Below are 15,779 nucleotides of genomic sequence, written 5' to 3' on the forward strand. Positions count from 1 at the left end.
ACGGGGGAACAGGGACTCCCCCAATGCCTGCTGATCCCCCCTGACCAGTTTGTAGCAGGCCACAAGGTCCCCCCTTAACCTTCTCTTGTGGAGAAGGTTGTGGTAGAGCTGGAGTCCTGTTGTACTTGGTAGGGTACTTGGACGATACTTGGTACTTGTCTATATCCCCTGCAGCTCTGCAGCTGGTCCAATAAAAGATATCACCCACAAAAAAAAAGCCTTGCCTCTCAACTGTCTGAGTCATTTTCTGGTTGAAGGGGTTTTATTTTATTTTTTCAGTCTGATCTCATTGTGCCATGAGAAACTAACACCCAAATATTGCAGAAGGAACACAAAAAAAAATCAAAGGAAAAAAAGCAATCCCTAAGTATCAGTAACAAAGTCTTTCTCAGTGGTTCCCAATCTAATACTTTCTCTTATGTCCTCCCCAACCCCAGCTCCATTCAGCTGTTATCTGGCCATGTTCCTCTTCCTATAGTAGATAGCATTAGGGGAAGGACAGAAGAGGGATTTTGCTCATGCTTGTGAGATCTTTCTTACTAGAGCTTAAGACAGTGGCAGCAGTGTAGCCAAAGGAGCATGATGGCATGAAAGTGACCTTCCTTTCTTCACTTAGCACTGAAAATCTGCACTACATGGTTTGCATTTGCTTAGCACACTGGACTTCTATTAGCATGAGCTGGAAATCCACATGCAGAGTATCTAAAAGAAACCTATGGTGTTGATGAGAAATTTGCAATACAGTTCTGATTACAGACTTTTGTTCTTGATCCTTTACAAAGAAGGAGCAGTGCTTACAATCACAAAAATGCATGCCAAGATTCATAGATATCCAGAGTGAAGCATAGCTGCTTTGCAAGTTATGCCCTATATTTTGCAAACTTTGTTCAATCAAATGTTTCTGACATCTGAGTACAGCGAAAATTTAATACAGGGTACTGTTATGTGAAGCTAAAAGTAATGTCACAAGGGAAATTTCAGCGGGACCCAAAGGAATGGGAGAGTTCCAAGATAAACATTGATGCTAGTGTAAAAATATCAAAAGAATAAAATAAAGGAAAATGGAAACCAAATTTTTAAAAAAATCACCTTAAAACAGTATCATATGTCAGTAGTTAAAATTCAAGTCTTCCCATTTATTCTTGTGCTCTAAATTGAACAATATGTCAGTTTCTAGTGATTTATGAAGTACAGGAAGCAAGAGAAACAAAAGTGTCCATGTTTGGTGTGTGCTTGCAGCACTTGTTTCAATGGCAAGGGACAGACATTCAAAAAGCCCAAGCCTAAATTGATTCAAACTTTGCAAGTTAGTTTAACCAGCAGAGATTGAACTGATTTTCAAGTGGACAGAAATTCACTTTTGATACGGGAACTGCAGACATTTGCCTGCAGTGGTTCAATTTAGAACCCAGAGGGCGCTGGAGCAGCCCTCCCTTCCCTTCTACAGTGCTGAGCTGAGGGGTGATGTTGCTAGGCCCCGGCATGATGCTATGATTAGGGAAGGGCTGAAATCACCACCCTGGCCTGCACAGTCCCCAGCTGGGGTGGGCTTGGCATGGGAGGGAGAAGCAGCCCTCACCAAGCCTTTTCCCCTGCTTGCGGCTCAGGGCATGGGGGGTATTTCCAGACCCTGGCCCTTGCTAGCACTCTGAGACAAGGTTGTGGGAGGGAGATAGTACTGCTTGTGTGGAGTGCATGCATCTGTTGATGATACTGAGCTTTTTAATCTCCCTCTCCCTGCTTCTTCATACTGTCGGCAGCAAACTGAGAGCACCCACAAGTAACATTCACTGCAAACTGGTCATTTTTCACACCCCTCTCTGTCCCCTGTTGAACACTGACAGACTGAAGCCTTTGAAGTAAGCCAGCAGGGAGCTTATCAGAACACAAAGCTTATCAACATATCAAGCCCTACAAAAGAAAACAAATGCATCTCTCTCATTAGTTTCAAGCTCTTCTTATCTGCAGGGTGCATTTGCATTTGCAAGCCACTGGCTTCTAGCCCTAAGCAGACACTGTTCTGTCTGCCTTTGTTCCAGTGGAATTGGAGACACACACATAGACACCTCTCAGCATTAGCTAGCATGGGGCAGAGGGGGTGGGGCATAGCCAGATGCCAGCTGGGGTCTGTCGCTGGTATTGGCAACGCATAGAGGGGTGCACACAAGTGCATGTGCTATCCCTGAGGTTGGCCACCACCAGCCAAGGAGTGGGGAGGAGGGGGTCAAGAGAAGTGCTGGCCAGTGGCCCCCTTGAGATTGGCACAGCTGGGGAGTGGGGGTGTGGAGAGAAGTGCTGGTGGCACTTCTGGTTTTCCCAGAAGCACCGCTGGCAAAAAACCAGAAGTGCCAAGGTGCTTCTGGAGTCAGTGATCAGCCCCTGGGGAACCCCTCTCTGGTCAGCAACCCAGTAACAGGAGGCACCAGTCACCCATGGCTGGGGTCCATGCCGTGGGAAACGGGCAGGAGGTAGGGATCCCTACTTGAACAGCAAATAGAGGGGGAATCAAGGGGAAGTCTGGCAGATGCTGCAGTCCCCCACCTCCTTCTCAGCCAGGTGGAGCTCCAGCTAGGGAGGAGAGGGGCAGGGCCAGCCCTTCTCTCTGAAGCAGACAGCCCAGCCCAGCCCAGCCCAGGGCTGAAAAGCATGCTAGGATGCTGGGGAACTGTGATTTAACTTAAACCAAGAAGGGTTTAATAAAACTGACCTAAATCAGTTAAGTCTGATACTACATTCAACCAGGTTTATCTTAAACCAGTTTTGGCCATTTTGAAACTGGTTTATGTGCATTGAACTTATGTTCTGTTACAGGTTTAAACCAGTATCTGATCACTTAAACCAGTTTATGTGTAACTTCTGTCCTTAGCGAATGAGACTGATTGTGAGTGGGTCATCTGGATGCTGCCAATATAGGAATATTTTTAATGAACAAAGAAGAAAGATTTAAAATGTGTTTTTTCCATCATTGACTCTTGTGATTTTTAAAAGCTAATTCTCTTTTAAAACCTTATGCAGCAAGGCACTCAAGCAAATTAATGCCAGTTCAGCAGTGCACTTTAATACCTGCTTATGTCCTACTGCTTCTGACGTCAGTAAAACTTAATCATACTCAAGTGCCTTGCTTCTGGTCAGTGAGGCTTGATCTAACTGTCATTGAAGCCAAGCCATTTTATAGTTTGCTCTGGGAACTGCATCAGGTCCCAGAAACATATGTGTTTGAACAGTGAAGCAATGACCACCTTACAAAAGAACATTTTTGGTATGTAAGACACCTATAGTGTATAAAACAAACTGATGATCTCACTCTCAGTCCTGTCTGGTTCCTAAATAGCTATGTCTTCAGGCCAGATAGCACTTGCAACCAGTTGGATAATGCATCTAAACAATTTAGGAATTTTATTTGATACAGGGGACTCCATGTGTATCTCCAAATGCTGAAAATTCCAGTTGGTATGTGAGGGTTGGCTGTCACTTCTGTTATGTTTTTACCTCTATCTTAGGTGACATACGGCTAAACATGAACAGCTGTTAAGCCTTGATGGCCTTGATTATCCCCAGGTAGGCTGGTAATTAAGGACATGTCTACAGGGAACAATGCACAGCAATTATCCTAGGAAGAATGTGGCTGGATTGCTTCTGCTACACAAGGTAGTTTGTTCAGCGCTAGCTCAAGTAGCTCTTCATAGTACTCCATTGTGCCATGCAGATTAGCAGGGTCCACTAGGCGTTAGGCCTAGTGGTTAGAGCTGGGGTGTTTTTACCAGCATCCATATTCAGGGGGCAAGCCAAGGTCAAACTGAGTTTCACACGCCAAGCCAAAGGGATTACCATTCTTGTGGAGGTCAGAAGCCAAGTTGAGAGAGAACCAGGGTTCATGTACGAGCCAGGGGGTTACCAGAAGTGGATGTCAAGAAGCAAGCCGAGGTCAAACTGGGGTTCTGAAGATCAGGGACTGGGTACATGGGCAGGAGTGCAGGAGCAGGCACCAGGGGAATCATGTGGATGAGAACTATACATAGAGGCCAGTTTGTTGTGCAGCAGGGGTCAGGTGCTGCCAGAACTCCTTAAAAGCAGCCCTAAAGCCACTCATCAGGTTCATCTGGCCCTGCTTAGGGCTGAGTGATACCGATCTAATTGCCCAGCTGCAGTGCAGAGGCCTTCCAAGGACCTACCCTAAGTAAGATGAGACTGAACAGACATAGGGTCACCTCACAAAGGGGACAGGAGTTTATAAATAAAAGTCATTTTATTGAGAGTAGGAAGGAAGGAGAGTATCACAGAAGACAGCTGCAGGAGAGAGAGAGACTCTGTGATTTGGAGAGGAAAACCCATGGGTACATTAGGGGACTGATACCAAATCTCCAAGACTGATGAGGAAAGTGAGGATAGAAAGAATTATCAGTACCATATAATTTATTGCTAAGAATGTATAGACACGTACAGCACAATAAAGTATTACCAGGATATAATAAAAAATCCCATCAATGGAAACTGCTCTTTTGAACTATTGATAACAGCCAAAAACAATAGATGCCTTAGAAAGAAAAGGAATATGATGTGGCCTATACCTCGGGGCATTTCCACTAGATGTAAATGTATCCCTATTCATTCACATTCCTTTCAGCATTAGGCTATTTATGTTGGGTTAAATCTTCTTTAGTGCAAAGGTGAATGTGACCTGAAGTAACCTTGTTGATAAAACTTTCCTTTCAGTATTAATCAAAATTTCTTGTACGTCTTTCCCATGCCTTCTGTTTCTCATTTCAGTGCTTCATTCCTTTCAAGGGGGTTACTATCTAGGCTATTTCCTAAGTAAAACTTCATTATGAATTAGAAATAATTTTGTAGTTTAATTGATTCTTAATTACTAGATAAAGAACTGCTCTGGGAAGCCAGAATTCAAAGTTCATGGGGGTTAATTTGGTTTTTCAGTTCAGGTTCTAAATTTTATTCCTTTTGATAACTCTTCAGAACTAAGCAGGAGGGGTAATGTTTTCAAGAGCACCTGGCCAAGGTAGCTAACAATCACATTTTTAAAAGCAACTTAGGTATCAAAGTTATGGATAGATGACTAATAAGGTTTTCAAAAGCATCTAGGCACATAACTCCTGTTGAAAACTAATACTGTTAAATACAAAATAAAGAAGCAATTAAAAACTAGAGTTGGGGTTTTGACCAGTCAATAGTTTGGTCAAATATCAGTTAAAAATTTGCTAATAGTGCAAATAATACATAGAAAAAGCACAATTGTTCTATTAAGAAATGTGTGAAAAAACAAAAAAAAAATCATATTTCTGTCAAGAAAACTACAACAAAATCCTTTTTTTGGTAAAATAGCTATAATCTTTGACCAGCCAAAAAATATGCAGTCAAATGACTGGCTTGTCAACCCTAGAAAAAAACCTTTAAAAATCTGGCCCCAAGTCTCAGTTATTTTGGCTAAGTACAGACAGTCAAAAAGCCCAAGGCTGAATTGATTCAGTCTTTGCAAGTTAGTCTAAGCTGCAAAGACTGAACCAATAAGCAAACGAATAGACATTCACTTTTGATTCAGGAAATTCAGCCACATGCCTGCAGTGGCCCAAGCTGGTCACCAGGGGCCGCTAGAACACAGCTTGCTGGCATGTAGCCAGCATGGGCTGTGTGTTTGCTTCCTCTTCCTGTTCTCTGGGATTTGCAGTCCAGAATTACAGTAGTAAAACTCTGCAGGACTGCTCATCACTTCTTCCTGCTTCCAGGTGCCTCTGGAATTTGTAGTCCAGTTGCAGCCAGCACTAAGTAAGCAGGGCAGGGCATCTCCATACCTGCTTTAACCCCCTCCCTGGTCCCAGACCCCAGATCCCAGCAGGGGTTTATTTGGGGAGGGGGGAAGCAGTGAGCCAACCAGCGAGGCTGTCTAGGGAGCACAGGCCAACCCCCCTCTATAAAGCAAACAGCACAGCCCAGCACAGGGCTGAAAAGCATCCTGGGATGCTGGGGAACTGTGATTTAACTTGAACTGGGAAGGGATCTGGGACAGAAGTTTCATAAATTGGTTTCACCCAAATCAGTTAAGTCTGATACTACATTCAACCAGGTTTATCTTAAACCAGTTTTAGCCGTTTTGAAATTGGTTTGTGTACACTGAACTTCTGTTATGTTATGGTTTAAACCAGTTTCTGATCACTTAAACCAGTTTATGTGTAACTTCTCTCACTAGCCTTTTGGATGTAGGTTCTACCTATTGAGCTTCAGTACGACTTAGGCTACCACAGGCATAAGCCACATGTGAAACTTTTTGGTGTTATCTTTATGTAGGAATTTTGTTAAATCTGGAAGACTCATAGTATCCCAGGTCTGGAAGATCTTACTACAGTGAAAGGAAAAGAAAGGAAACATTTCTTCCTGTAATCATAAGAGGTGAAAGGCCACCTGCCTTTCTCATCAAGCCTTTACATTTGCACACTGAGATGATAATATGCAAGTTGTGATTTTATTACCAATGGGAGAAGAATAAAGCATGGAACATGGTAATTCTTGCCGCTTGTCTAATGCATAGTGCTCCAGGCACACCTAAACTACACAACGGTTCAGTCCTACTGAGGCCCCTACTGAGCCCAGATACCTCCCATGAGCCCAGATACCTAATGGGAGGGCCTCAATCTCTGGCCCTCCTTCACAGGCATTCATTATTTCATTTGATTCAAGACTTCTAGTCTCTTCATGTGAATTTGGAGAGCGTTCACAGGCACCACTTTGGAGAAAGTTTCTAGAAAGGGCTGGGAGTGCCCCCAAGGACACCTAATGCTACCTTCCTTATAATCCTTTTACCTCAACCCAGTCACTTTGACAAGGCCTGTGAAATTTAGCTGTGATGTCTGAGACTTCCTGTAAGACGCATGGAACATATAAGAAAGAGCCTAAGCAGGATTTGCATTTTCAAGCTCTTACATCCCAAGTCGTCAGAGGAGAAGAAAAATTGCTTTATAAAGCTTAGTAACAGACTAATTAAAAAAGCCTCTGGCTTGTCTGTGTTAATATCACAATCTGATTTTTCATAAAAACTTTTTCAGAATCTGAGCCCTTAAAGGGGTGAATTTTCCAGGATCAGTTAAAAGCCAGGTTATTGTCCTGCCCAGATCAAGGTTTGAAGCTAATATTCCATTAAGTATCCTCGGTGTAAGTTCTGTACCCATTTTGGCTGGTCTTGTCCCAATTTCAATTTTGCTTTAAAGGTAACATCAGAAGGGGCACTGGAAGTCAAATGTTGTTTCCATTTCAAGGCAGGTAATATCCTCACCCCCCCCCGCAAATGCCTTCAGAAAATGAATTATATTACAAATCCAGTGTTAGCTGCTGATTATCTGTTCAAAGTAAGCAGTGGTCCATTCCTCTGAGGTCTGGTAATTTCCCTTCCCTTTGTTTGAAGAATATTGGCAAATATTTTCACATCTGGCTTTATATATTAAATGTCTCATACAGTGCCGAATGAAAAAAAAAATGTATCTGTATAATGTCCATTCTAGCTCCTGTCCCATTTTATGAATAATTGTTGCAAGTTACGGAGGAAGCGCCTCCACATTTTAAAGGTACTAAATACTAGTGTTTCAAGAGCTATAACATTTTGCCTGCACTTCTGATTCCATATGGACTAGGTTTCATTCCCCCTATGGGACAAGTGGACCTAGCAAGTTACGTGCGATTCTCTTCTACCCTGTTCAAGTCCCTGGAAAATCTGCTCCATCTACTTTTGTAACACACCATCATCTGAACTTGAGTAGGGTAGAGCAGGATTGCACTTGTCTACCTAAGTCTACCTACATGCCTAATACCAGTAAGTGGAATAGAAAATGGTCCTATCTATCTAATGTTATTTCTCCTAGTGCATTTAGGTTTCTGAAGTAAAACATTTGGAAAATGCTTTGACAGTTTTTCATTATTCCTGAATACAGTCTTTTCCCTGACACAGAAATGATGCATTTAAGACAACATTAAGTTGAATTTTGTCTCACCTGTAATATTGTATTACCTGTATTCACTAATTAGTGAATTTCTACCCTGCAATGTGTATTTCACTGTGCTAATTTTTTTCCGACTATTGAAAACCATCATAAAGCATCAACAGAACCTTTCAGGGCTCACCCAAGGCACTGAAGCCTCTGGAATGCTTCTTGCAAAACCCAGGAACCATATAATCGTTTGACACAGGGTTTAGAGGGTGGAGGGCTGATGTGTTTTTCACCTATCACCCACAGTGAATCTGGATGGCAAGATAAAGACAGCAGAATCCTCAAAGCTATCTCAAGCAATACGAATGCAAACTCCTCCTAGTGACATTTTGCTGCTGAATTCCATCTGAAATGTGTATTTATCCCTTTGTGTATGTTATTGGTTTTAGAGATGAGTATGAAGAGGATGGTTTTTGCCAGCCATACAGAGGAATTGCTTGTGCAAGGTTTATTGGGAATCGAACAATTTATATGGAGTCTCTACATATGCAAGGTGAAATAGAAAATCAAATTACAGGTGCGTAAAGACTGTTTGCTCCTCCTTTACAATACATCTTTTAACAGAGAACAGCTAGAGCATTTTATCACCAAAACCATGTTTTCCTGCTTTATCTCTTTTGCTGCCTCCTTGGTTGCTGCAAATATCACAGTAGTAACACTTAATCAGGATGGCTGCATTGCATAATGCTAGTGGAGTGGGTCAGTTCAAGCATGCAGAGGTTTTTAACTAGCTGTACATCTTTCATTGTATTATGTAAGTATTTTTGTGGGGATGGCTCATGACTACACTCCTTTGCACTCTTTTTAATAGCTAAGCAAGGCCAAACTGGAAGAATGGTTGTTTGAGAGATTGCTAATGAAACCCAGGGGTGCTGAAGAAAGTTGTGTTAGTCATTCAACAGGTGGCATTCTTGCCTCTGATTCAAAAAAGGATGGAGGCTCCAACTTTTGTTAGGGGTCATTCTTTTGATAGAAATACTGTAATTTGGATGAGACAGTTAACAGAGGTCTCTGACCTTCTTGTAAAAATGTCATGGTATTTTAAAAACTTTTTTAGATGTGTTAATCTCGGCTGTTTTCCAGCCGAGATAATTGCATTCCAGGATTTTTATTTCTCCTGCAGTTTCAGTCGGATGAAGTTTTTCTTTTCCTAAAGTGTTGGGCAGGATTGCCAGGCACTTTTAAAACTGTGGCCCACATTGTACTGCAGTAATAGCCAAAGTGATCTGTGTCTGTATAGCAGTTCAGATGCTATATCTGTTTAAGTCTGAACACTGCACTTGGATCTCTTGAAATAAAAACTCTTGAAAGAAGCATACAGTGTTCCATAAGACTAACTGCCCTTGCCTGTGAAAAGAAATTGAAGAAATATTTAGGTGATTTACAAACCAGCTGGGAAAAAGCAACAGAACTACAGGTTAGTTTTTGTTTTGTTGGACATGCTTAAAATGAATGAAATGTTGAAAACAAAATGTAATTTCTCTGTGGCTGAAATGAACATTATCAAATTTTACGGTATTTATCATCTTGTATTTTTAAATATACATTTATCCGCTCTGTTATATAACAGTCTGAAAATAATAGTTCCTTGTATTTCCTGGGAAAAATTAGCTTGTTTGCCTTGCTTTGTACACGTTTGACAATGGGAATTTACTGAAGTAGGGGTTATGCTGTTGAGCTCAATGCACAGGAATAAGCAACTGTCATAGTAAGTGAAATGCTTTTGTTTGTGTTACAGCTGCCTTCACCATGATTGGCACTTCCAGTCACTTATCTGATAAGTGCTCCCAGTTTGCTATTCCTTCGCTGTGCCACTATGCTTTCCCATACTGTGATGAGACCTCATCAGCTCCAAAGCCCCGGGATCTGTGCCGTGATGAATGTGAAATCCTGGAAAATGTTCTGTGTCAAACAGAGTATATTTTTGCTAGATCTAATCCAATGATTCTTATGAGATTAAAGCTGCCAAACTGTGAAGATCTTCCCCAGCCAGATAGCCCAGAAGCTGTGAATTGTATCCGAATTGGAATTCCTATGGCAGATCCTATAAATAAAAGTAAGTGAAAGTTGTCGACTTCACACAAAAACCATCATCAGTGGGCAAAGGTTGTATCTAATTGCTCTGTGCCTGAGACTCAGAGTTAGTTATGGGCTTTGAAAAAGCACAAATACTGTTCTCTCAAATCATCAGGCTGTCAGAAGATTGCACTTGATTACACCAGAACCCACAGAAATTCAGAATGACTCGATACTGTACTTATTTTTAGTCTAGTTTGTTAGTTATGTCTCAGATTAGGCTGATAGCAGTTTATGGGCTTCAGATCTTCTTTCATAAACAGTACCTAATCAACACCTATTTTCACTTGTAACATTTTAATATCATTAAACGTTGGAAGTCATGATCTTGCAACTCCCAGGTGAGAGATCCTTCCCTTCATAGTACTGTGTACCTTAGTGGAGCTGCTGGTGTGATTAAGGACTGCTTATCATAAGTAAGGTTTGCAGTATTGGGTTCCATGGCCATACTTGTCTAATAAGGCATAATTACAGGCATTTGCTGGAGCTCACTCTTTTGATCAGACTGGTTACTGAGTTACTACAATATCAAATGTTTGTGTGTCTGAAATTGTCAAATAAAAAATTCAGGGCCCACAAATTCTCTCTCTTCATATCAAAAGTAATAGATGCAATTTAGCTTCCCACTGTAGTTTTGACTTCTCTCATGTATTTTATATTAAAAATACTTGGAGTAAGCTGTTTTCATTACTGCAGCATAAGCTTTAAATCCTCCCAGGAATGTAATGCAAAGCAGGCCCAGTGTTATGGCCACAGCAGATTGAGAGCCCTTACTCCTAAACTGGATTTCCAGGCCTCAGGCCAGCAGAGATGTGCTCAGTGGCTGGGAGTTTAAGGCAACCAGCAGCTAGGATAGCTGGTTGTCTTCTGACTCACTGCAGTCAACCGTTGTCGTATTGCTTTTCAGATCACAAATGTTACAACAGCACAGGAGTAGATTACCGAGGAACTGCGAGCGTGACAAAGTCCGGACGGCAGTGCCAGCCGTGGAATTCCCAGTATCCGCACACGCATACCTTCACCGCTGTCAGATACCCAGAGCTAAATGGGGGCCATTCTTACTGCCGCAATCCCGGGAATCAGAAAGAAGCCCCGTGGTGTTTTACCTTAGATGAAAACTTTAAGTCTGAGCTCTGTGACATCCCAGCATGTGGTAAATACTAAACCTTTCCATTTTACCCTGTTTCATTTTTAAAGGGAAAAAAAAGTCAGGAATTACTGTCAGGTAAGTTCTGGGTAGCTGGCCACAGCATGGTCTTCTTGGATGCTTTGGAAAGGAAGCTCTTGGAAAGAAGACTGCGTAGTGTTTGTAGTAAAGCCACAGGATCTGAAACAGGAAATTTCCTGCCAAGGGGAACCTTACAGTACCTGTGCATCAGGCTATTAAAGCAGAGGCTTAAAAGTACTCTGCTAAGAAAAGTTACTGAGATTAAGCTATTCCACTGAAGCACAGGTTGTTCTATCATGATTCAGGCTCAACATTAGGAAAAACTTCTTTACAGTCAGGGTGTCCAGACAGTGGAATAAGCTCTTTCCAAAGATGGTGTGATCGTTTACCTTGGAAATCTTCAAGAGGAGACTGAACAGTCACCTTGCTGGGGCCACCTGACCCCCAGTTGTTTTTCTGGCCTTGTGCAGGGGGCTGGACCCGATGATCTTCCAAGGTCCCTTCCAGCCTTACAATCTAGGAATCTATGAATGTCATGTTCAAGAACAGGGGTCGCCAGTTTATGGCACAAGTGCCACAAGTAGCACGGGCAGCCTGTGTGTGTGGCACATGGCAGATTGGAGACGGACAAGCAGAAGAGTGGCAGACAGGGAAGGAAGCAGAAAACAAATCCAACACAGAGCACAGGGAAGGAAGCAAAAAGTAGAGCAGCAGATCAGGTAGGAAGCACAGAGCTGGGAATTGAAAGAGCAGTTGACTGGGCAAGTGAAGGGGATCACTTGGGGAGAATGCAGGGGTAATATTTGACACATCTGCTGAAAAGGCTGGCCCAGCTGTTCTAAGGTTTCAGTGTTTCCTAAAGAAATATTGTCCTCTCTTAGTGCAAGTAAAATAAAACAACATAATGTGTACAGTGGGTGCTCCTCGTTTGGAATGGGTTTAATAAATGTGAGTCTGGCTTAATGCAGTTCAGCCTTTGTTTTAAAAATGGGGATGGTTTTGCAAAATCCTGTCAGCTGGTTTTTAGCATTGGTTTTGCAAAACTTTACCAGACAGATTTTTATTTCTGAAACAATTGAAGAGTTGAGATCTCATCTATCTGCTTGAGTGCTTGAGACCTGAGGGCAACTGAGAGGAGGATCTGACTAACTAGCTCCCATGTTGGTCAATCTTTATTAAAAAGATGTTCTGAAAAACAACTAAAAATGATCCCCAAGTATGTCCTGGAAGAGGCACCCAACAATGTTCTAGGAAATTTTAGCAGCAGGTTTCATGCAATGATTATGTTGTCCAGAAGCCAGGGCAATAACACAAATTTTGCTTTTGGAATGGGGGGTGCTTTCTAACGATGTTCCTTGGTAGTCACTTCTGAGTTAAACTTCATTTTGAGTATAGTCACAAGCAGTCCTTAGGTCAGACTCTCCCACACAGTGGGCATGTCTACACGAGATGCTTACTGCACATTAGCCTATACAACACTGTATAACACTGTGCAGTAGTGGGGTGTCATGGTAAAAACCATGCTAATGGATCATCAAATGAGCTTTGGTTAAAGCACCCCACCACCATTTTTCAGTGCAGGGATGCTGATACACATGATATGGAGTCAGCTGGAGTGCGGTAATTACCCCAATTGAGTCTGCTCTGATGCACTGTAATTACAGTGTGTCGGAGCAGCCTCCCTGCATGAGTATAGGCACCCATGTTGACTGACTGCCGGGCATGCTGAATTTGTGTGAAAGGTTTTTTATGGCATGTTCAATTTCATTTTATTTCTTATATAAGCAATATGGGAATCTAAAGCATGAGAGAGGTGGTTTTATTATTTTAAATATAAGTAAATATTGGGCGGCTATTTAATCGTTTGATTGTTAATGTTCTTTGGCATTTTTGCAAATGTAAAATGCTGTGTAGGCAGTTTTTGTTGTTTTTACACTGACTGAAAGAGCCAGTTTGGACACATTTGTAAATGTATTGTCCACTCTGCCTAATGGGAAGTTGCTTAGCTGGGAAACCAGCTTAATGAGTTGTCTCCCAAGGAGCCAATTTGAGCCTAATGAGGCTTCATAGCAGTAACCGCTGTTTAATAGAACTGGTAATTTCAGTTGATTGGGATGCCTACAGGTGATGAAGTGATGTTTAACTGCTTAGGTGCTGTCCGTTTCCTTTTCTAATAGAATCTTTGAGCACTTCCTCAGGCTGCCGCACTGAAGTCTGTGATTTGGACACATATGAAATACAGAGGAACAGTCCAAGGGTGGGGTTGTATAGAAAGGCCTTGCAAGAAGGCAGAGTGTGCAGAAATGAGGAGGCTATTCTGGTGTTCAGCAGCTTGTCAGAAAGCACAACCAGTTGTTCCTGATGGAAAACTCCTTCACTATGCCCAGCAACGCTGGAGATTTGCACCTGCCCACGGTTTTAAATAGAACCAGTTACACTCTCTTGCACACGTAAAAGCATTGCTATTTATACCCCATCCTTATGACCTGGCAACCAGAACCCAGCTACAGGAGGGATTGCAGTCCAAACGTGGAATGTGGACAGGAGAAGAGCAAATCTCTCTAAGCAGAGAAACCCAGTCAGGGAGGTGAAAGACCTGGAGTTGCAGGTGTTAGTGAGCAGCAGCACCTGGTTGCTGGAAGGAAACAGCAGTTGGAAGAAGGGGCTGGTGTTTGAGATGGAAGCCCCAGAATGATTTTAGTGGAAGCAGACCAAGACAGAGCTAGCAGCTGGGCAAGGGGAATGCGTGCTCCAAGATACAAGAGGTAGAAAATAAGAAACATGGCAGGGGAGAACCAGGTGCCTAGCTTCCCAGACAAATGTGAAGTGTGTTTGGTGGAGAGGCATAGCAAATTTAAAGTAGACACCTCCAGAAGGAAGTAGAAAGAGGTGAAGTGCATCTAAAGAATAATTTGCATGTTATTTGTCCAGCTCTGTATAGCACTCCACTTATGACTATTTAGCTCTCTACAATGTTTTAACTTTTCAGTGCAGGCATCCTTTAGCATTTGTAGATGACACTTTAACGCAGGTTTAAAGTGGATTAAATGTCTTTTGTACCACTTTAATGGCATTGCTGTTTGCACATTTGGTGGCGTATTATGTGTTAATTCCAGTTGCTGTAGCACTTCTGGCAGTGTAATGTGCCTCAAATGACTTTGGGATGCAGCAAATGACTTTGGAGCACTGCAAAGTAAAACACCTCCAAGGAGTTTTAGTGTCTAAATCCTACAGCCACAGAGGGAAGCACCAGCCCAGCAGGCTCCACATACGGGGGGAAAAAAAAGTGGTGAGCCTGATCTTTTTTTCCCCCCATCCCGTGGAGCCTGCCTGCCTGCCTGAGCTGTGCGGAGGCCTGGTGCTTTCTTCTGTGGCTGTGGACACCCGAGCTGGGTGTCTGTGTGCAGGTGCCACCTTGGAGAGAGGCACCACTGTTGTGGAGGGAAACACCACCCCCACCCCCACACACAACTCAGGGACTGCTCTGCCCACCAGCAGCTCGGTCTCCCTTTCCCACCGCTGGGGAGGCAGGTAAGGATCAGGCTTCAACATGGGTTCTACATGACATGGGGGGCTACTTTGCCCTAAATTGAAGGGGTGTTTTTAAAAAACCACCCCTTCAATTTAGGGAAAATCAAACCCCTGTATCATGTACAAACCCCCATAGATATTTTCCTTTTGTTTTGGTTGGTTTAAACATTCCAGACCAGTCAACCTATCTGAACCCATTACATGTCCCCAGATGTAATCATAGATTTAATAGATTTCATAGATTTTTTAGGTCAGAAGGGACCTAAGTAGATCATTGAGTCCCACCCCCTGCCCTGGGCAGGAGAGAGCGCTGGGGTCAGATGACTCCAGCCAGGTGCTTGTCCTGTTTCTTCTTAAAGACCTCCAGGGTAGGGGAGAGGACCACCTCCCTTGGGAGCCCATTCCAGATTCTCGTAACCCTTACCATGAAAAAGTTCTCCCTGATATCCAATCTAAATCTGCTCTGTTTGTGGCCATTGTTTCTAGTTACCCCAAGGGGCGCTGTCATGATGCAGGGTCCCCAGGGATGGCCGTGATGTCCCTAGGGCTCTGTGACCATGACATGACAGCTCCGCCTTACGGGTGCCTTCTAATCTCTCCTGCCACGTCTTGCTGCTAGTAAAAATAATAAATAGGGAGACTGCCCTCAAGTTACATCTCAGTCACGGTCCTGATGGACCCCCTAAACCCTGCAGGTTATTGGACCCTTTGATGGGCCCCGCTCTCAGTAGGTGACTTACAAGACACCACAAGCATTATGAGCTAGATGCGTGCTTCCTAAACTTCCCCTTTACCACACCCCATGCTTCACAGGTGGTAATTAAATATTGTCCCTTTTTATGAGGCCTCTATCTAGCTTATCCTCTTGTCGTCACTAGGCCCTGGGCCCTTGTTTCATAGTTTCTAGGGTCGGAAGGGACCTGAGCAGATGATCTAGTCCGACCCCCTGCCATGGCAGGAAAGAGTAATGGGGTCAAATGACCCCAGCAAGATGTTCATCTAACCTTCTCTTAAAC

General features: G+C 43.0%; 1 protein-coding gene across 1 annotated transcript in view; it reads left to right on the forward strand.

The window, feature by feature from the left end:
• The window catches only part of ROR1 (receptor tyrosine kinase like orphan receptor 1), an 87,515-nt gene that overhangs the window by 60,424 nt on the left and 11,312 nt on the right, over positions 1-15,779 (forward strand). The window contains exons 4-6 of the mRNA XM_019531569.1: positions 8,378-8,505; positions 9,727-10,044; positions 10,972-11,217. Coding sequence (XP_019387114.1) covers positions 8,378-8,505; positions 9,727-10,044; positions 10,972-11,217 — 692 coding nt within the window. The remainder of the gene's footprint in view (positions 1-8,377; positions 8,506-9,726; positions 10,045-10,971; positions 11,218-15,779) is intronic.

This window comes from Crocodylus porosus, unplaced genomic scaffold (genome assembly GCF_001723895.1).
Source record: "Crocodylus porosus isolate Cpor-Errol unplaced genomic scaffold, CroPor_comp1, whole genome shotgun sequence".
Lineage (NCBI taxonomy): Eukaryota > Metazoa > Chordata > Crocodylia > Crocodylidae > Crocodylus > Crocodylus porosus.